This window comes from Pteropus alecto, unplaced genomic scaffold, assembly GCF_000325575.1.
Source record: "Pteropus alecto unplaced genomic scaffold, ASM32557v1 scaffold195, whole genome shotgun sequence".
Classification (NCBI taxonomy): Eukaryota; Metazoa; Chordata; class Mammalia; order Chiroptera; family Pteropodidae; genus Pteropus; species Pteropus alecto.
This window is the reverse complement of record NW_006438073.1, coordinates 6477388-6498468: the sequence shown is the minus strand read 5'-3', so window position 1 is coordinate 6498468 and position 21081 is coordinate 6477388. Positions and strand designations below refer to the sequence as shown.

At 44.0% G+C, this 21081-nt stretch overlaps 1 protein-coding gene and 1 non-coding gene across 2 annotated transcripts in view; both read left to right on the top strand.

The window, feature by feature from the left end:
- Window positions 1-3498: 3498 nt before the first annotated feature.
- On the top strand, window positions 3499-3617 carry LOC112482326. The gene has a single exon (XR_003047279.1). It is a non-coding gene; the product is annotated as a 5S ribosomal RNA (ribosomal RNA).
- Window positions 3618-6411: 2794 nt separating this feature from the next.
- PRKN (parkin RBR E3 ubiquitin protein ligase) overlaps window positions 6412-21081 on the top strand; it is an 833405-nt gene continuing 818735 nt past the window's right edge. Inside the window, exons 1-2 of the mRNA XM_015591869.1 lie at window positions 6412-6421; window positions 6907-7070. Coding sequence (XP_015447355.1) covers window positions 6412-6421; window positions 6907-7070 — 174 coding nt within the window. The remainder of the gene's footprint in view (window positions 6422-6906; window positions 7071-21081) is intronic.

Sequence of the window (21081 nt, the reverse complement as noted above, 5' to 3'; positions counted from 1 at the left end):
TACCATCACACTGGGGGTGAAGGCTTCACAATCTGAATGGGGAGGGGTGCAAAATTCAGTCCATAGCCAATGGTTCTATGCACTCAATTATGAAGAACAAAGCCAAACTCCACATAATCGAATTGCCTTGCGTTTGCTGAGGTCCTTAGCGTTGCTGATGCTCTTTTCCTCTCTGAGGGTCTGAATTCCCATCTGACATAATTTCCCTTCAGTATAGAGACTTTTTTTTTTTTTTACTATTTCTTTTAGGGGAGTCTGCTTGTGACAGATTCTCTTCGTTTCCTTTTATCTTAAATTTATTTATTTTTTCCTAAAAGATAGTTTCATTGGATATAGAAATCTGTGTCGACAGGGCTTTTGTGCTGTTTTCCGTTTTTTTTTTTTTTAATTTGAACACTTTAAAGATGTTGTACTCAGTCTGGCCTCCATTATTTCTGAGAAGTTAACCATTAATTACATTATGTTAAGACTGTGTGAGGGGCCTTTTCTTTCTGTTGCTTTCCAAACGTGGTCATTGGCTTCCAGTACTTTGTGTCCTTACTCATGTGGATCTTGCTTGGTGTTTGTTGAGCCTCTTGAATATGTAAATTTATTTATTTCATCACGTATTTCTAAATTCTGGGCATTATTTCTTCAAATTTTTCTGCCCAATTATCTCTTCTTTCTTTTTATAACTCAAATTACGTACATGTTAGACAATTAGATGTTACCTACAAGGTCCCTATGGTCTGTTCTTTTTTTTTTTCTTAGTCTTTTTTTTCCACTGTTCTTCATTAACATTTTCTCTCATCTCTATTTTGTTATTAAACCTATCTAATACACTTTTATATTGTTGTTTTACTTCTCTAATTTCCATGTGAGTCTTCTTTACAATTTCTGTTTCTCTGCTTCTCTGCCCTGTCTTTCCATTCATTCCAAGAATATTTTGTTTTACTTCATTAAGGACAGTAATTAACACTTGGCCATTTTAGTTTTGTTTCCTAGTTCCAAACTTAGAGGCACCTCAGGGTTTGTCTTAACTGATTTTCTTTTCTCTTGAAAATATGCTTTATTTTCTCGGTTCTTTCAAATGTCGGCTAATTTTGGACTTGTATCCTGGACATTATGAATCTAAATTTTGCAAAGTCTGGATTCTGTTGTCTTTTCTCTGATGACAGTTGTTTCTTTTGTTTTCTGAGGCAATTATTTTGGTTGGATTTGAACTGAAAAATCTGTTCTTTGGGCACCAGCTTTGGAATTGGTTCAGATTTTTTTTTTTAAATAAACTTTCATTTAAAGCAGTTTTAGCTTTAGAGATAGTATGGAGAGTCCCCAGTATACTTCACCCCCAGTTTCCCAGTTTTTAACATCTTATGTTGTTATACTACATTTGTTATAATTACTAAACCAATGTTGATAATTCTCATTAACTAAAGTCTAAACTTCACTCAGATTTTCTTTGTTTTTGCCAAATGGCCTTTTTCTCTTTCGGGATTCAGAATCCCACATTGCATCCAGTCATTATATTTATGCCTCCTTAGGTCACTCTGGATGGGGACAGCTTTTCAGACTTCCCTGGTTTTTGGCGTACCGGTCAGGTAGTTTTTAGACCGTCCTTCAACTGAGTTTTGTCTGATGCTTTTCTCGGGAGTAGACCAGGGTCATGCGTTTTCGAGAGGAAGACCACGGAGATAAAATGCCATTTTTATTCGGTCGGTCTTATCAAGTGAGCACAGAGTCGGCGTGACTTCGCTCTGCTGGATCGTGTGGCCGAAGTCCTTTCCCCAGATTCCCCTATGGAGAAGTGTCACTCGATCACCCTTTCCACACTGCGTTCTTTGGAGGGGAGCCAGTATGTGCAGCCACACGCAAAGGGCGGAGGTCACACTGTCCTCTGCCGAGATGCTTCGTCTTATGCACCGTCGGGGGGCAGCGGTCAGCCGGAGAGGTGGGTAGACGGAACTTTGAGATTCCCTTTCTGGCTCCTGTCCTTCAGAGATCCCCCCAGCTTTGGTTCCCTCAGATTCGACGTTTTGCTTCTTCGGGCTAGAAAGACTGGTTCTGCCACCCGTGTGCCTGCAGCCCTGCGTGCCACGGCCGGTGTACCTGGCCGCAAGCTAAAAGCTGTGAAATCGAGCTTACAGGTCTTTGCTCCTCCTGGTGTGTACGCCCTACCAGAATCTTCCTTTTTTTTTGTTCCCTCCTCTGTGTCTTCAGGTATCTGCTTTCTCTACGAAGTTCAGATGTTACAGTTGTTTTCTGCAAGGCACTTGGTCTGGTAGCATGTTACTCGGTCATTACAAAAAGCAGAAATCCTGGGCTCTGTTTTACACTGTCATGGTGAATGTGGGGAGGCTCAATGAGGCTTCTGATCAGAAAGAAATTAAAAGATAATTAGGCATTAAGAATTATGTAAGAAGTTAATAAAGGATGATATCAGACAGCGTATGGTCAAGCACTAGGGTATGTGATATCAATAATAATTTAAAAATAGTAATAGCTAATAATAACCTAGATCCTTGTAACAGCCCAGTAAAGGTTAAATCGGGTGCGCAAGGTCAACTGACGTTGAGCCGAGATCCAGAAAATTCAGTCTAGTTCTAGGGGATGATTTTGCGATCTCCTCGTCCCGATGGTTAATTGAATAGTAGTTTTCATGGTGCTGTTTCCTAGAGCTGCACTCAAGGAAAACCGTGCTCGCCGCCCTGACACGTGACGCTGACAGGTGGCAGCGGCGTAAAGGCGCGAGGCGGAAACAGGGCCCGAGAGTAGGGTTTCTGCCTACGAGCCGGATTCAGAGCTCACAGCTGGATGGGCTGCTCTGTGACCCCGGTTTTCGAAGGAGTTTCACTTCGATGGTCCACCTTAGTCACCTCTGTTCCAGGGGATCAATCGCTATGACTAGTGACCTGTTTTCTTATCGGTGCATTATGGTGTTTATTCGTAATACAGATTACGAGTAATGCTTATTGATATGCTGTTTATTTCTAATGCTGTTATAGGTGTCATTAAAACAATGCATTTCAGAACTTCTAATTTATAATGAAATCTCAGAAAATGGAGATAAGCTAAATTCTTTATCATGTCCTTTCGTTCTTGGAAGTTTTCTATCCATTATGAAATGGAGCAGAAGCCAGAAAAACGGACTACTTGATTTAGCATTTACGCTCATCTCATCTAATCTGTCTTAGTTACAGTCTGTCGAGACGATGGACGCTGCTTTAATTCAGCTCTGCTCTAGGTGACTAAAGTTAGGGAACTATTTTCAGAAGACAGTTGTGCCCTGTACTAAAAGAACAGGCTCTGCACTAAGGACTCTTTCCAAAGTCTCGTAATACATCCACACACCTCAGCGCTTCCTTTATAACAGGCATTGGAGGAGGCGTACATCATCTCCATTTAGCAAGTAAGGAAGCTAAGAGTCAAGATGACCATGCACTTGTCCTAAATCCTAAAATTAGCAAATGACACAACCAGGATTCAGATGACTGTTTTTCTGGCTCTAAAGACACTCTGCTGGTCTACGGCCATGGTACCCTGAATGTGCCCGATCCCGTCTGATCTCGGAAACTAAGCAGGGTCGGGCCTGGTGAGTACTTGGATGGGAGACCACCTAGGAAGACCAGGTGCCGTAGGCATATAAAAAATAAAAATAAATAAATAAAGACACTGCTTTCTACGACTGTTTAAGAGGCGGTGGAAGGAGAGGGTCGGGTGCTTCTCCCCTCTCCTCCCCTCTCCTCCCCTCTCTCCTCTTTTGTTCCCCAAAGTACAGATGGGACGTGGCACGTTTCTCACACGTGACCCACTGCAAATGATGCTCCGGGAAAGCACTAGTCATTTTCTACATGACGTCATTTGGTTATGGATGATCAGGTCGGTGTAAGATGTTCGTTCTTCCCCACGCCGACATTTTAGATGCCCTTTGATTACTCTTTCCATTGAAATCCATCCCATAAATCTGCCATGCCGTTTGAACATACTTACTTCCGAAGTATTTATGAGATGCGTTCAAATGTAACTTAAGTTCAGAGACTTTAAACTCCTTTTTTTAATTTATAAAGAAAAGAAAAGGCTTTCAGATACTAATGGTTTAAGTAGTGGGACAGAATCGTCTGGTATGTTTTTTGAAGTTTTGTTTCCTGTAGTTTTTTGTTTTGTTTTGTCTTTTGTTTTTTCTAACTTTTGTCCGTAAGGCAAGATTTCCAGAATTTGAACCCCTGGAGAAAAAAGTCCTCAAGCTAAGATCTCCTAGACTTTTGATCCCTTTTTTTAGTAGCTTTTAGAAAGTTCCCAGTTGCTTCTTCCTATATTCTCCCTAGGCCGTTGGCTTTTTGAAGAAGTCTATTCACGCTACTAGAACATCAAGTTTAGAGCTGGGACCACATACCTTTGTCTCTAATCGCCCCTCGCTCGTCCTCCGTCTGTTCTGATGCGTTGGTTGTCTTATGGTCTCTGATCTGAGGATGCCGTGAATATACTTACAGGGCTTCCAATACACTGTTTTTCCCTTATAATTTCAACAGTGTCTCATGACATCCACTCGAAAGTATATCGAAAGCACCTTTTCCCCTGTAATTGTTTTTTTCCCCCCCATCGATTGTCTTGATTTGGAACACGTTTGTCACTTCCAATTCTTATTTTTCCGACATACTTTCCACGCTGGCACAGAACGCCAGGCTTTGCTCGTGCGCTGTCGCCTGTGCCACCGGCTCTCCTGCCGGGTCGTTTTTACCTCATTCTGTCTTAGAACCGTCATTTCTTGCTCTCTTTTTCTCAGACCTTCACAAGAGCTTTTCCTGTTTTAATCCCGTTTTCTGCCGCTCACCTGTGTAGGGAGAATCTGAATTATGTTATGAAGCCTTTGTCGCGGCTGTGGTTTCTTTCTGATCACAAGGAGAAGGAATGTGGACTTTTCCTCGGAGACTGTTTCAGGCAGCCCGTTGCAGTAGGAGTGGAAGGGGGTTTAGGGTTAGGTTGAACTGAATTTGAGTTCTGATTCCAACACAAAGTAGCCGATGTCCTTAGGAAAGCGACTGAGATTCTCTAGGTCTCGATTTACCATTCTATTAAATAAGGATAATAATATTGACCTTACTGGAAGCTTAGAGATAGCATGTGTGAGGTGTAACTTCTGCCACGTCGTAAGTGCTTGATCCTTATTGGCATTGCGGGTTTATTTTATTAGAGTTATTAGTAGGTGGACATCTCACATTTGAATTGAGAACGAGTTAGTGGCGATGCTCTATTTAAAGGACATACAGTGATAAATAAGCTATCATGCCTGGCTTTGAAGAATGTGTCATCTTTTAATAAAGGTAAAGTATGTACCCAAAACATCGAAGGCAGTGCAAATATCGATTGTTTTTGGAGGCTACTACGCGACACTTGTAAATACTATACGCTTTATGTAATGAATCACAGAACATCTTCCATGCTTTATCCAGACGTGGAAGTTAGGGGACTGAGAGTTAATGAGCGAGGGTTCATATGTTCATCCCAGTCCAGAAGCTGCTCGTGGCCCTACAGGGATGGGTGCCTGCGTAAGTCCTTCTGACTCCACAGAGTGTGCTCGTGGCCTGTGCTCGTGGCCTCGTGCACCACTGCTGCCATGGGAGAATGTGGCGACTATTGCAAGCGAATGCCACTGGAGTCGCGAAGAGGTGGGCTCTGCCCCCGGGGGGCCAGGACTGAGAGGCCCCTCGGAGGAGGTCACGGTCCGGGTGGATCGTGGAGGCGAGCCGGCTTTCCACGGGCGGAGCTGCAGGAGGCGTGACATGAATCAAGACGAGAGATGCATCCAGTGCTTTTCTGCGATGTGTTTTCTCGGAGCACTTAGTTTAGCAGAGTCCGTGTGGGGGCTACAGAGAAAATGCTGGGAAGCAGGTTCATGCCAGGCGAGAGGAGGGGGCTTGGGGTTTTCTCCGCAGTGGTCGCTATGAGACTTTCAAGTATCTGCTGTGAGATGGTCAGAGCTCTGCGTCGGTCAGGCGTACTCTGCAGAATGGCATAGGACATACTGGAAGCGAAGCGGTAAATCAAGACTCCGGTTGGAAGGCCATTGCAAGAATTTGGAAAAGGTTTATCGAGAGTAACGGAAATGGAAAGGAGAGGACAGATGGGAGGGACATTGCCGAGGCGGTGTGGCAACTGAGCGAGGAGAAGGCTTGCACGAGGCTGCAGGGTTGCAGCCCGGGCCTCCAGGGGAATAGTGGTTCCAGTAAGAGAAGTGGTGTCACTAGTTTCCAAAGTAAAGACAAACCGGTATCTCCATCAGGCCCAGCGGAGACTGGGCTGGGACCCCCGATGCCCAGGGCTCTTACGCACAGCTGGGGTGGGGCGTGGGGGTGGGAGGTCTGCTCCCTCGTCTTTAATGCAGCTTGACTTGCTATAGAGCAGGTCCCTAAATAATTTCGTTTCCTTATAATGTCGATGCGACGCAGTAGGACCTTAGCTCTTGTTTACGTCAACGAGCCCAGGGTAGAACTGGTTTCATGACCGTTGTTTCACTTAAGGTCACAGAACGAGGACCTCCTGTACCAAGAGCGCGAACACGATGCGTCTGAGTTCTGTGTAGGGGGACACGGTGGAGGGAGCCTGTGTCCGCACGGGCTGTCAGAGGCGAATCTCTGAAAAACTCAAGGGACTCTTACAGTTCAGGCGAGGAAGCGCTCCGCCCGGGTCCCGTTCCCCAGGACAGACGTCGAAAGGAGCGTGAAGTTTTCTTTGTGGGTCACTGGCTAATACACGAAAGGGAAACTGTTTCTCCAAGCCTCGTTCGACAGCGCTGTACGCGAAAGGAAACGTATGCCGTTCACCGTGGGCTGAGATTGGGTCAGGGTTGGTTCAGAAACGTTGCTGTGGCCACTTGAGAGCTTTGACGAATGCTCACTTTCTTTTTTTCTCCCCTCCAATTGTCTTGGGCAGTGTTTGTGAGGTTCAACTCCAGCCATGGTTTCCCAGTGGAGGTCGATTCCGCCACCAGCATCTTTCAGCTCAAGGAGGTGGTTGCTAAGCGACAGGGGGTTCCGGCTGACCAGTTGCGTGTGATTTTCGCAGGGAAGGAGCTCAAGAATGACTTGATGGTGCAGGTGAGTCTCCTTGGTGGGCTGTTCCTGAAATGCAGCCAGCCCCATTGCTCATGCGGCTGGCGCTGCCAAGCTGACATTCATGCCTGACATCTAATAGAATAAATAGTGCCTGGGGATTCCTTGAACTTTACTCCACACCGCTTCATTAATTCTGACCTTCTTAATTATGCATTAAAACAGCAAGCAGGACGGGTTGGAAGAACAACCGTGAGAGAGAGAGAAAACACACAAACTGGGCTTAGTGCATAAACGTTTACTGACTGTGCACGCAGCAAGGCACGATCTCGGTGTCTGTTCAATTTCTACCTACTTATTCCGTTTGAATCTTAATGAGGAAGGATTCGAATAAACTGCTCCCAATCAGGCTACTCACTCGCTGTGCGGTGCGGGATTTGCAACCCAATTGTGACCCCTGGAGGAGAGAGGGGAGCCTGCTGCTGGCGCTGGCGGGGAAGGGCCGCGCTCAGGGCCCCAGTCACAGGGGGGAGTCTGGAGCTTGCCCCGCCCCCGCCCCCACCCCCGTGATTGGTCTGAAGCTGGTGATGAGGGAGGATGGAGCATGGCAGAAAGGCCACCTCCGTGCTGAATTTCATCAAGCTCCAGGGAAATTATCCCTAGAATGGGCCCCGAAATGTGAGAGAGGGAGCAGGGCACGCGCGTGTGGGTGCGTGGTGCGCACGCGTGTGTGTGTGTGGCGTGTGCCTGTGTGTGTGTGTGGCTGTGCCTGTGTGTGTCCTGTGTGTGTGGTGTGCATGTGTGTGTGGCATGTGCCCTGTGTGTGGCACGTGTGTGCTGTGTATGTGTGTGTGTGGCACGTGTGTGGGGGGTGTGTGTGTGTGTGTGTGGCGTGTGCCCTGTGTGCCCTGTGTGTGGCATGTGTGGCGTGTATGTGTGCGTGTGCGTGGGTGTGTGTGATGCGTGCCTTCCCCCGCCCCCACCATCCCCAGTTCCACGAAGCCCGCGTCCCCGCATCTGGGGTTCCGCCCGGAACAGGGACTCCGGAGGGATAAGGGGAGCACTAGCTGGGCGACGGGAGGACAGTGCTGTCACCTAGGAGTCTTGGCCGTCATGCGCTGGGGAAGCATGCCCTTCAGCACAGGGAGAAGTTACTCCCTGTGGAAGCACGACAGAGGACATGCTCTCTGGGGACCCAGAGCACCCTGCAGACAGGTTTCCTTTTACGGAGCCAGCTCGGGTCCACTGTGCTCCTGTCTGCAGACGTGTAAGGCCCCGCTCTGTCCAGGAGCAGCTGTGTCCAGCCACACAGAGCCCCCTCCTGTTGACGTCCATTGCTCGGTCTCCTCCACGTTGACATTACCCGCTTTGTGAGATGCGTTCAAGGTACAAAGGATGCTGTAGAAATGCAGGGGCCCCACCCGTGGGCGGCTCCCGCTGAGGGCAGAGGTGCTAGCTCTGGGCCACAAACTGCTGTGCCTGGCTTTTAGGCAGTTTGTTTCTATAAGGAGGTGTCTGCGCTGAAGAGGGTTTTGATTTTTTTTTTTTTATTTCAGTCAGCTAAAAAGCTTTTACCGTAGCTGCCAACCTCTAAATCCAAGAATGTTTTCTCCACAAACAAACGACTTTAAAACAGCTCCTTGAACCTAAGTGATTTGTCCCGCCAGGCGTTCTGCGGTTCCGGGGTCCGCAGCATCACACCTCTGCCACCTGCCCGAGCAGATCGGTCAGACTGATCGTGACAGGAGATGGAATTTTACAACCATTGATGGAAAAGCTATGTATTGATTCAGAGTCTCTATTTTGAGAGATGCTTCTTAAAAACTTCTAACGCTCTGGGATTCTCAGGGGATCCCAAAGACGGGCCAAACCCATCCCTGCTTTTGTGGGGGCCGCTCTGTGTGGGGTTCCAAGATCAAGAGGAATATTAGGCTGAGCCACGTGGCCCAGGTTAAAACAGCCAGACATTTCCTGTGCTTCAGCCTAATAAATGAGGACTCGATACCCCTTACAGGACAGAGGAAGCCTGAGTTCCCTCAAGGTGGCGAAAACAGACCTGAGCGGAGGTGACAAGCGGGAAGGGACACTGAGGGCTCCAGGGAGGGAGCGGGAGCTCGGCCTGCGCCGGGGAAGACACGGGTTCCTGTTCCAGATCCCGGAGCAGGCACCGACGACGGGGCAGGACGGGAATTTGGAGCTGTGTGGACAGAGCCCTGACCGCCTGGCATTGCGGTGATGCGCCTGGAGAGCTGGAGCAAAGCGGTGTCGCGGGGAGAAACGGGAGTCCGAGGCCGGGGTGGCTGCGGGAAGGCCGAGGGGCTCTCACACGAGGTGGCCGTTGGTGGCAGCAGCAGGTCTGTGTGGAGATGTGCCGTGGGCAGTTGAGAAAGCAGGTGTGGGCTTTAGGGCTCACTGCACATTTACGGGCGACTGCCACGGAGGAAGGGGTTCAGAGCCCTGAGCAGCTCCTTTGCTCACAGAGTAAGGCGGGGAGCCAGGCGAGGGGGGCATCGTCCGCCCACGGGACCGTCCTCAGGACGTTTTCGGGGCAATGACTGGCAAGGAAGCACATGCACAGGTGGAGGTGAGTGAGGAAGGGAAGGGCCTCTGGATTTGGGGACAGCAGTGCTGGCTCAGTGGCTCCAGGACTCCAGTCCAGAAGTCCGGAAGGCGAAGGCTAGAACGCGGGGTTCAGAGTGAGTCGCGGGAGCGTGTATTGAGTGGGGTTCAGCTTGTCAGCAGGCAGGGGGGACTGGGGGCAGTTGCCTGACTGCCTGGGACCCCAAGTCCTGATCCTTGGCTGGGCAGGTGGCTGACTCTTAACATGGTCATCATCAGTGTGAAAACGCAATTTTATATTCTGATTTTCTTCTGCTTAATGTTGTCTCTTATGCATTTTCGTGTTGTTTTATAATCTTTGCTTTTAAGTGCATGGATGATACTCTATAGTTTATATCATAATATAACTCAAGTATTTAGGGAGTTTCCAGTTTTTTCATAATATAACTCAAGTATTTAGGGAGTATCCAGTTTTTTAATATTACAAACTAAGACAAACTGATTTTTGAAAGGTATCTTACCTGCTTAGAGAATGTGGTCTCTGTGCGTTTTACTTTGCTCCTTCGTAAAACGGGAACAGTAACGGTGCCTGTCGCTGGGATTTCGTGGGGGCTACAATGGCTAATTTCTGTGGCGCTCTCGGCACAGAGTATGACAAGTAGTAAACACTATATACATGTCAGCACTGATTAGCGTCATCGTCATCGTGATCGTCGTTATCGTTATTCGGCAGTTACTTCAGAGTCTAAGAGGTCACCATGAATGACACAAGACTCCTTTTCACCATGAATCAGGATGAGCATATCTGCAATCAATTAGAGAGTTAAGACAATGATAACAGGATAGGTATCTTGCTGGGGCGAATATATGTGTGTATTTGTTTATGTGTGTGTGTATATGCGCTTGTATAATTGTTATATATTTTCACTGAAAAGAACTCTGTGGAGTTTATAAATAAATTTTGACCCTTTCATATGCAGGTTTTACTTATCTTACGAATAGTGGAATTTGGATGTAGCAAGCTTAAAACATTTTATAGTTCCGCTAAACAAATTTGGTAAAAATGGAAAACTATAGTTGTAGTGTTCGGCAGAGATTCATCATGGTATTATTGCTTTTAAAATATATTTTCGTAAAGTAGATCTCTGCTACACTCTGTTAGAAGCAAATTGGAGAGAGTTATATGTTTTTCTATTCCATAAACAGTGTCTCTTTCTGTTTTTTCCTTATACCTGCAAGTACACAGTATAAAATATTAATCTTTCCCGTATTATTTACAGTGAGTTGATATTTTTTCTTTGGAAAGAGTTCTTGTCAGCTCACGCAATGAGTATTCGGGGCCCATTCAAATGATGGCTCACTCCTTCTCTTGTCCCCCAAATCTGACACCCTACATATCAAACATCCCTGAAATCACCTCTACATGATTTTGCATTTACTATTAAGAATCATACAAAGAAAATACGGTTTTAATGCCATTGTGTATACCAAAACTGATGGTCTTTGCAATTAGATCCTGTTAAAATGACAGGGACTCGTGAATTTATATAAGAACTGTTTGAGCAGAATTTATTGTATTCACATAAGCTGTATTATTATCAATATCATTAATATCAATATAGGTTTATTAGCTAGTGTATTACAGTTCTCCAGAGAAACAGAACCATCAGGCTCGGATGAAATAGGGAAAGTTGGGATGAGATGGGATCAGATAGATAGAATGTAAGGGGTTATTTCATGCAGTTATGGAGGTGGAGAGGTCCCAAGGTGTCTGCAAGCTTAGCTCCAGTCCAAGTCTGAAGGCCCGACAACCAAGAGAGGTGACAGTGTAGATCCAGCCTGTAGGCTGGTAGGCTCGGGACCCAGGAAGAGCTGATATTTCAGTTCAAGTCCAAAGGCAGGAAGAATACCAGTGTCCTGACTTGAATGCTTCTGGGAAGGAGGAATTTACTCTTATTCCTGGGAGGGTCAGCATTTTTGTTCAGACCTTCAAGGATTGGATGGGGCCCACCCATATTGGGGAGAGTCTACCCGTTCGAATGTTAATCTCACCCGAAATGTCCTCACAAACACACCAACACTCGTGTCTCAGCAAATGTTTGGGCTCCCTGGCTCACTCAAGTAGACACATAAAATTAACCATTACAGCTTGGACATGGAAACCTCGTTATATTTAATTAAGGCTATAGGGAAGTCACTCTATTTGTCGTCTCTTTGCAATAATGAATTAGACATCCAAACTAGGAAATAAAATACGACTTACTTTTGCCCAGAAATTTTTGCTTCATGAGAGGATTCATCCAGATGGATACTCATAAATTCCTTTAAACAAATATTCAATTTTATGATGTTAAAATGTATATACACATTTGGAGACCATCGTTTCGTATAATAGGTCATTCTGCAGTAGGTATTAAAGGGCATCAGTTTATTGCCCCTATTTTTCTAAGCTTTGTGAGATGACAAGATTTAGGATTGGAAGGCCAGAGACATTTAGACTTTAATAGCTTAGGCTGTAAATATTAAAGAAAAATAACCCCCAAAAGCCAGATTATTTAATGGGCTATATTTGTAATGATATATACTATATATATTTCAAAATTTGTAAGCAGTGAAAACCAGCTTTCACTGAAAGGGTAAATCATATCCAATGGCTAAAGAATTCAAGTGTTTGAAATCTGTAAGAAAATGTACCTGTTATTTTCAGAAACGTTATAGGTTGTTTTGATCATATCTCTAATTAACCTGCTAAACTCTGAAACTAATAACTGCACAGGGACATTGCGAATGCCCTGTGTGTGCCTTGAACCACCCCTAACGAAAGCAAACGTCATTTAGCTAACTTTTTGAAAGCTGGTGTTTTCTTAATGTCCTTTTAATTATTTTTCAGCATTATTATTTTCCTTTTAATATACTTAGGCTGTATTTTTATGACTATAGAATTAATATATGGTGGTTATAAAAATTCAAATGACAGGGAAAAGCATACAAACAGACCCCTATAACTCTGCTTCTGTGTTTTTAATAATTAAGAACTAATTACTAATTAGTTCATTACTAATCATTCTTTATATGATAATATGTATGCTATCACTTATAATATTATTTATTTCTTTAATTTTATCAAGTTGTCATGTATTTTACTGAAATTATTACCTCAAGTATACCTGAGAACATTAAAGAAGCAAACTTTTGATATTTCTGTAACTTCTTAGGTCTCAGTTTAGTGATTTAGGTGTTGAGAAGCCAGCAAATTGTTTTCATATAAGACTTTATGTTAAAGCCTAGGCATTTATTGGCAAGTTTGATGGTCATATTTTGTTAAACGGTATGGAATTGGCAGAATATTTTTGATATTTTTGATATCAAAGAATATTCTTTGATATTTTTATGTAATCTTGGACCAGTTGTTCATAACTATTTACTCACTTCTGTTTAGTTACCCTTTATCGTTATAGTGCCGTACTTTACAGTACACAGAATGTGCAATGAGAAGTTACGGCTGAGAAAAATAAACAAAAAAACCCGAGCATCCGAGCTGCGTAACGTTTTCAGGAACAAGTGCAGAGAGACCCTGCTGTGTGAGGGGCGGAGTGGCGGGCGGGGGTGCTGAGGGGCTCGCTGGGGTCTCCCTCTCGCTCTCCTGCTCTTTCTTTCTTTTCATAGTGATCATAGATGACATGACCGTCATAGCTTGTCATACAAAATGGGGCACTTTCGAAAATGGAAAAAAAGATTCTATTAATAATCACGCCAGGACGACAGTGCCCGCCGGCCTTGTCCAGGGCTTGTAGACACTGATGGCTGCCTCGGGTGCTGGACTGTGTTTCTCAAGTTCTTTTAGAAAGAAAATGTTTTTTGGTGACTTCTCTCAAGCTTAAGACCACATTTCAGTAGCTTTAGACCACAATTTCATTATGACAATTTTCATAATAAAAAGGAAGAGGTTCTGTCTTTTTAACTGGTGAAAGACCTTTTTGAGATTAGAATGCAACTGATACCACAACATTTTAAACAATTTCTTAAAATTCGGAGTTCCTAGAGGATATGTACACAGGCCGGTTCGAGAAACACCGTTAGATTCTGATTCTTTTTTTCATGCGTTAGTATGTTCTGTTTTGTCATTGGCAAGATTTTAAGAGTCTTAAAGATGAAAGGAAAATGGAAAGAATATGGATGTCGAAAAGTGGGTGTGGTCCGGCACAGGTTTCTCTCCCAGGAGGTAAAGGGACATGAAGAAAGTCAAGTTTTGACGTTTCACTTGAATCTGTCAAAGGACAACTCCAGCAAGGTGTGGCGAGTTGCGGATGCATAAAGTAATACCTGTCACCATCACTAAAATAGCTAAATGACTAAAATATAAAACAGTGACGACACCAAATGCGGGTGGGGATGTGGAGAAACGGGGTCACTCGCATATCTCTGGTGGAAATATGGACGGAAACAGTTCAGCCGCTCTGTAGGAGCGCGTGACAGTCCCTTAGAAAACTAAACGCATGCTTACCGCATGGCACAGAAGTCACACTCTCGGTCATTTGTCCCAGAGGAATAAAGACTTATGGTCACACAAAAACCAACAGGTGAATGCTTATAGCAGCATCATTCACATCAGCCCCAAATGAGAAACTACCCTGATGCCTTTCGAGGGGCGACTGGTCACCCAAACTGTGGTGCGTCTGCGCCCCACGCCAGGCCGGTCCTAAAAAAGCGTGCAGCCCCATGCAAAAGCAGCGAGCCGTCTTCACCAAGAGAGTTCAGTGCTCACTTCTTTTCACAAATATGTGTGTAAAGGAGGAACGAACTACCGATACACATTTTAGATGGATTTCAAGGGAGTTACACAGAGTGAAGAAAAGCCAGTCCCAAAAGGTCATGTACTGAATGATTCCGTTTATGTAACATTCTTGAAATGACAAAATTATAGGAGGAAGAGAGCCGAGTGGCTACTAGGGGTTAAGGAGGCGCTGGGAGCGGGAGGGAAGAGTGCGTGGCGGCGAAAGAGCCTGTGACCCCTGTGCGGACAGCTGTGCTGTGTCTCGACTGTACCAAGCTGATCGCACGGCTGTGATGTCACCCTGTAGTTTCGCAGATGTCACCACTGGGGTAACTGGGAGGGGTGCCTGGGTCTCTCTGTTTCATTTCTCCTGACGATGTGTGAACCTGCAACTACCTCGAGATAAAGTTTAATTAAAAAACAAAAGAGAAGTTTTCCCTCTTTCATAGAGGAATAGAAATAATCTCTCCTATAGAAAGTAAGCAAGCATGCTATTTGTGTGTATTTTAAAGGGACAGTGTTTATTAGTGAGTGACTTTCAACATGAGAAGTTAGAAAATAATTTAACTCATCTCAGAGACATTGAAAGACAAACTTGCACTGAGCGTAGGGCCAATAATTCTTATAGAAGTGTTAAGGCATCTTCCTCGAATTCTTAATCAGCATCTTTAGTACCTTATAGGTCTGAATGGACACAGGTAGTATTTATTTTCAAAGCCTTTCTCAAATTTTCAAGTGAACAAAAATAAACAGTTCTTGACAGTTGTGTACTCTGGTTGTATATATTTTCCGAATGGATTTGAGCCGTGCACGATCGCTGTAGAAAATAAGCGAGCCTCATGCAGCCACTGAGGTTCTAATGGCAACAGGAAACACCCACTCAAAAAGCGTCCCCCTTTCCGTGAGCGTCACACACGCATGCAGTGGGAGGGATCCAGGGATGAGGTGGTTCCAGTCACAAACTAAGTTTATTTCAAATCCTTTCAATCTTACTCCTATACAGGAAAAAGAGAGGCTAGATTAAATCGGAACATCGAAACAGTTCGGCCGTGATTTTTTCTGTATCTATAAAGAAGAATTCTGCAAAGGACAGTATAAGTGGCCAATATGTTTTACTAAACATTCATTTTTTTCACTGATTGGAAGACAAAAGGAAGCCAGGTTATATACCATATACTCTGAGAACAGTCTTACAATGGTCTCTTACATTTGCATAAGTGAGAGTCTTAAACACTTCAGGAAAAAGAATTTTTATTCCCAAGGGCTGACTTGCTAACGAAACGGCTGGCCTCATTCATTTAGGTGAACGCAGATACCCTCTCGAGCGCTTCCACAGAACTGGCACGTTAGAATAACAGCCGGTAAGCACGGCTAAGTGTCAGATCCTGGAATCTGAGAATGATCATCTCTACACAGCAAGTGCTCACTTCAGGAAGACCCGAATTTAATCTGTGTCTGGCTATTTACATGTGCCAGCCAGAGTCTCTGAATGACTTACCTCTTTACATAATTCAGAAGCCTCAGAAATGTTATTTTTCTGTTGAAAGGAAATCTTGACATCTGCGTGCCCCCGCGGGCTTATGAAACGTCTTTGAGGATTGCCATGGATAAACGCAGACTGAAGGGGAGGAAAAAAAAAAAAAAACCGTTGAGATTTTTTAGCTTATAAGAGGCTGAAGATATATGGTCTGTGGATTTATCTAATAGGCTCATATCTCTCAGATGTTGCCGCTGCCCTTATTGTGCTCATATCCCAAGGTGTGAGGGAGAGAAACTCAGGGGCAAACCAATCCCTCCAATCTTAACACAGGATGCGTTTTCTTAGAGAATATAAGGCAAAAGCCTGTCTCTTAGGAACCCTGACAAATGAAAGAGGTGCTATTACACACTGAGAAATTTTATTACTATTCAGCGAAGTCCTCGTTGCGAATATTCTGCTCCGCTGTCTCTGTTATTGGACTCAAATGCAGTCTTCCAGCTGACCTGATTTTGCTTCCGATTTCATTGAATATAGTCATCTTCCTTTAGAGAAGAATTTCCGAAACGTGAATCTGTGTCTATACCATCCACCCGAAAGCTTCTAAACCAAAAGATCACTCACCCAAATCCTACCTTTTCCTTCTCTCTCACCAAGTAATTATGACAAGCCCGGGGTTACTTGTCAGAGAGCCAAGAAAGGTTTTATATGAGAAAGCTCTTTAAAGCTCACGTACCAGACTCACTTACGGCTGATCAATGAGAGTTCCTATTTCATTCATTTTCCATTTGAAGGGGGGCTCGAGTCACAGCTCGAATTGATAGATTAACATTGGTAAATAGTCACTCTGCTATCTTTCCTCTTCTTTAGACGTGCGGTAAATGGGAGATGGCGTAAAATGTGTAGTAAAAATAATTCATTTTAGTTATAACTTCAGTGATGCCCACAAGACAGAGAAAACAAAATTAAATAGGACAGGGAGAGTTTTACCTTCCTGTCCTAATGTGTCGTATTTCCTTCAATTAGTTCAATATTGATAAGAATACAGCTCTCAAAAACCATTTAGAAGCAGAATTTTAATTAAACGAAAATAACATCGGATAAGTTGATGTCTGTCGCTGCAGGAGCCTTTGTAAGGCCCTAGAGGATGAGCTCAGAGAGCATTCTTTGGCCATGAGCTAAAACACAGGACATACAGACTTATTTGCGAGGTATCGAACATCTCGGGTGTTCCTGATTTGTGGGGCAAGCCCGTGATTTATAAAGTTAGAGTGCTCTAGTCTCGACGACTTGTGGATTTAAAAAAAATTTGTTTTAGCCTTCTGTGCATCTGTACCTTCATACAGACACACATATTAACTTGGGGTATGCAGTTCTTAGGAAGAAAATTATAAATTTTGTGGATTGCATTTCTGTAAACTGCATTTTGTTGAGGGTTTTATTCTGTCATTAGTTTTATTTTACCTCTAAATGTTTCTTCCTATTGTTGGGTCTGGTCATTTCGCATTCACAGGGTCAGTTCTCTATGGTTTATCATGAGACTGATTATGGCACAGAGCTCTGCTTTTTAATAAAACATTCTGACATTCGAGGGCAAAGTGTGGGGCATGTGAGAGCCCCGTGATGTTTCTGTTTTGGGGTACATCACGAACTCTATTTCAAATGTGTGGACTTTTGAAATCTCAGTACGGTTTTCGCCGAGGATATTTTCTGTTCATTTCTACATCCTTAAGTATTTCAAAGGGAGTTGGATCTGTGTGTTTGCATTCAATTTATGCATAATTCATCAAAACATTGTTCTGAAAGGGGAGAAAATAAAAACAAAACAGACATATCTAGTGCTGTTTCAAACTTGGGCACTGAGAACTTCGTAACCTTCAAACGAGGCAACGTGAGCTTCCTCAGTTTACCTGTTTCGCCCCTCAGTCAATTCTCATTTTGAGTAACGTTGAGATACACGTTGTTCCTGTAGGCGCTGACATTTCTTTGATACTTATTTTTATTACAGGGGAGTTTTATGAGGTCATGTCCAACATATGCTCATTGCCATATGTAACAGAGAAGTTAAAACTTCAAGAATGTCACACACTAGGTGAAATCAGTTAGAATTCTACTCTGGTTTCCAGTACACAGATAGAATGAAGAGGAGACAAATCATTCTATAAAGTCAGACTTTCTGGAATAGGCAAGTCATTAAAATTCTCCATCGTCTATTTTTCTCATCTATAAATTGAAGATAGTAACAGTGCCTGTATTTTTATAAGATTATTATGCTTATTGACTGAAATTATACCTACAAAAGCTTACATATAAGCACATTTTAAACTGTTACTAATTTAGTTTGATGACCCATTCTCAAAAGAAAAGAAAAATCATTTATTTCTGATGTACAATAGATTCATCCTGAAATTTATTTTGTTTTAAACCACTCCAAAAGAGAACAAGTTTACCCCATGCCAAATGTCCTGTTCCAGACTCCACACTCAGGGTAACCTCAGAATGGCATTGTATGAATCGTGGGAGTTTCTTTATGTCTTAGGGCACACTGTAACCTTAAGAAGAGAGTACATTCTATTTTAATGGAGTTCACCCCTTTTTTAATGTGCTGGGTGTATCTGAACACACCATGTCATTTTGGGAGCGAAGTTGCAGGAGTCCTTGCTGTCCAAACTCTCTTACTTTGACGAGGGGCACAGTGATTTGAGGCTGCTCCGAAGAGTTTGTGAGCCACTCGAATGTAAACTTAGAGGGGAAGGCAAGAGGATCGGGGACACTTGGAAGACCAGGCGCATTGCAGGACCTACTTAAACGAGTCATTTGTCGCTTTTGCAGTTTTGAGCAGAATGGAAATGCTAATTTACATATTCTATCCTTTTGTAGTCCTTTTAAAACTAGTAGCATGGTTCTTACCTTGCCTATTAAATTAGTATCTTTTTGTGTTTCTGTTTTGAGCCTTTTAAAAGGAAAGGTTGATTTCTTGTAAGTCAGTCTTCATGTATTGCTTGTCATGTGATGTTATATAATATTGTTGAGTTCATCTCTTTTTTATCTTCAGCTCCATTCCATTGCTGTTTTTTTCTTTAAACTTTGAATATCACATATTGGTTATCATTCCTATTCACCGATAGTAAACAATTTTATAAATGTTTCCATTTTCCCGCAAATGAGTATATGGGTTATTAAAAGACTAAATCGATTATAAAAAAAAGGGGAAATTCTTCTTTTGATTGATTTTAATTTATAAAAAAGTTGTCATTGAAAGTTTAAAAATTAATTTGGACATATAGTAGACAAATATAACGATGATTACTTTATGAAAATAGCAATATATTCACTAATTACTTTTAAGGCTTTGTTTGATTAGAAAACATACCTGTAGATTTTGTATTATGAATTTGAAAAATACATTTGTTGATAGTCCTTTAGGGTTTGGTATTTGACTTGATATTTTCAGTTTCTGTTTCTGGTGGCAGAATGTTGCAATGGACTAGACTTCTATTCAAAAATATTGGATTCTTTGTATTTTTTTCTATTATGATTATTGTTGTTGTTATTATTATTATTATTATTATTATTATTATTTTGGCATAAGAGATTGATGAGAGAACTTTAAGTATCAGACCATTTCTTTGACTGAATGAGTTTTATCTATAAGTAGTTCTTTTATAGACAGGAGAAAAATAACTAAACACAGAGGGCTGACTACCGGTCATAGACCACATTCCAGCCTCTGCTCACATGTGCTTATGCGTCCCTGTCATGCGTTCTGCCTGCGGGTCCCACCTCTCACCCTCCACAGCATTCATAATCACCGTCCATCCTGCATCAGGAGGCTTCTCAGTTCTTTCAGCAGCTCTAATTGGGTTAAATACAGCGGTTTGCTGGGAAACTTTATGTCTCCGTGATAAAAAGTTCTGATTGTAGCCTCGGAGTTGCTGAGGTGTAAATCCTCCCGCCCTGGTCTTTTGCAAGGCGCGGACCTGATAATACTGACTGAGAAGTGGGAAAAGATGCCCACGCCCCGTCCTTAGGACCTTTTAAATCATAAGAAACCTTTGTTCACGAAACCCTTTCAAACATGAAGAAAATGGACATGTCCTTAAACCCTTTCTCCCCGTTTTAGCATCCGTATATTTCACCTACATTTTTGGACAAACTCGCTTGGCCGTTTTTAAGGAGTGAGGCGAGTGTCAGCCCGCAGAACCGGCCGCCTGGGTGCTGGACCAGTTACACGCTCCCTAGGATGCTCTGCGGATTAATGTGGCCCAGCGTTTTATTTCAGGATCAATGACACGGTTTATTTAGTTGCATCGTCAATTTAAACCCCTGGCTCTTCTTCACAAGGTCTATATTTAAGCCAGTTCTCTCATTCTGTATTTATACAACCAATTAAAAAAAAAAAAATCCCATTGCTGACCATGCTTTTATTGAAAACCCCTATATGCTACAAGTGAGATATGATGGACCCCGCTCCCAACAACCTTACAACCGGTGACGAATGCGTGTGCCCGTGGAGTGCGTGGGTTACAGCGACCCTGGGTTTGGCCTTGGGGGCCGCCGGTTATCACCTTTGCGGACCTCTGCACGTCAGTCGGTTAGTCAACCATCCTGTGGCTTGACGTCCTGTCCTAAAATGAGAAAAGCAGCATTGGCCGCCTCGCAGCGGCCTGAGCGTGCGGTGAATGAACACGCGTGGAGGACTCCAGGGGCGTCTGGCCCGCGGAGAGCACCCCCTGCCGTCAGTTGCTGGTATTGCAGTTTCAGCATTGTCACCGTCGTCACAGTGCGGCTGGAGGACTCGGGGAGGGCGTCTCAGCGGGCAGAGTGGGAGGCTGAGCCTCACAGAGATAAGATGACTTTTCCTGTGTTGAAAAGTCACAGAGACATCTGCAGAGGTAACAAGACACGGAAAGATCGGAACGGAGCTCGGAGCAGTGCGGAGCTGCCGTCGTGTGTTGGGCCCGAACTGGGGGGAACAGGAGGGAGGAGGAAGGGGCGTCCGGATGCGGGCGGACGCCGGGAGCCGGGGCCTCGGAGCCCGGGCTCGGGAATTTAGATGTTTTCGTTGACTGTTTGGTCCGTGGCCCTGGAGCGATGCAGGCAACAGGAATCAGGTGAGATTTAGGGAGCTGGGGCGGCTTTGTGCCGAGGGCGTGACATCCTGCGGGGAGAGAAACGGAAGGAGGTGGCCGGGCCACTTGGGCGACTCCCGGCGGGCGAGGCGGGCGGTGCGGGTACAGGAGGCC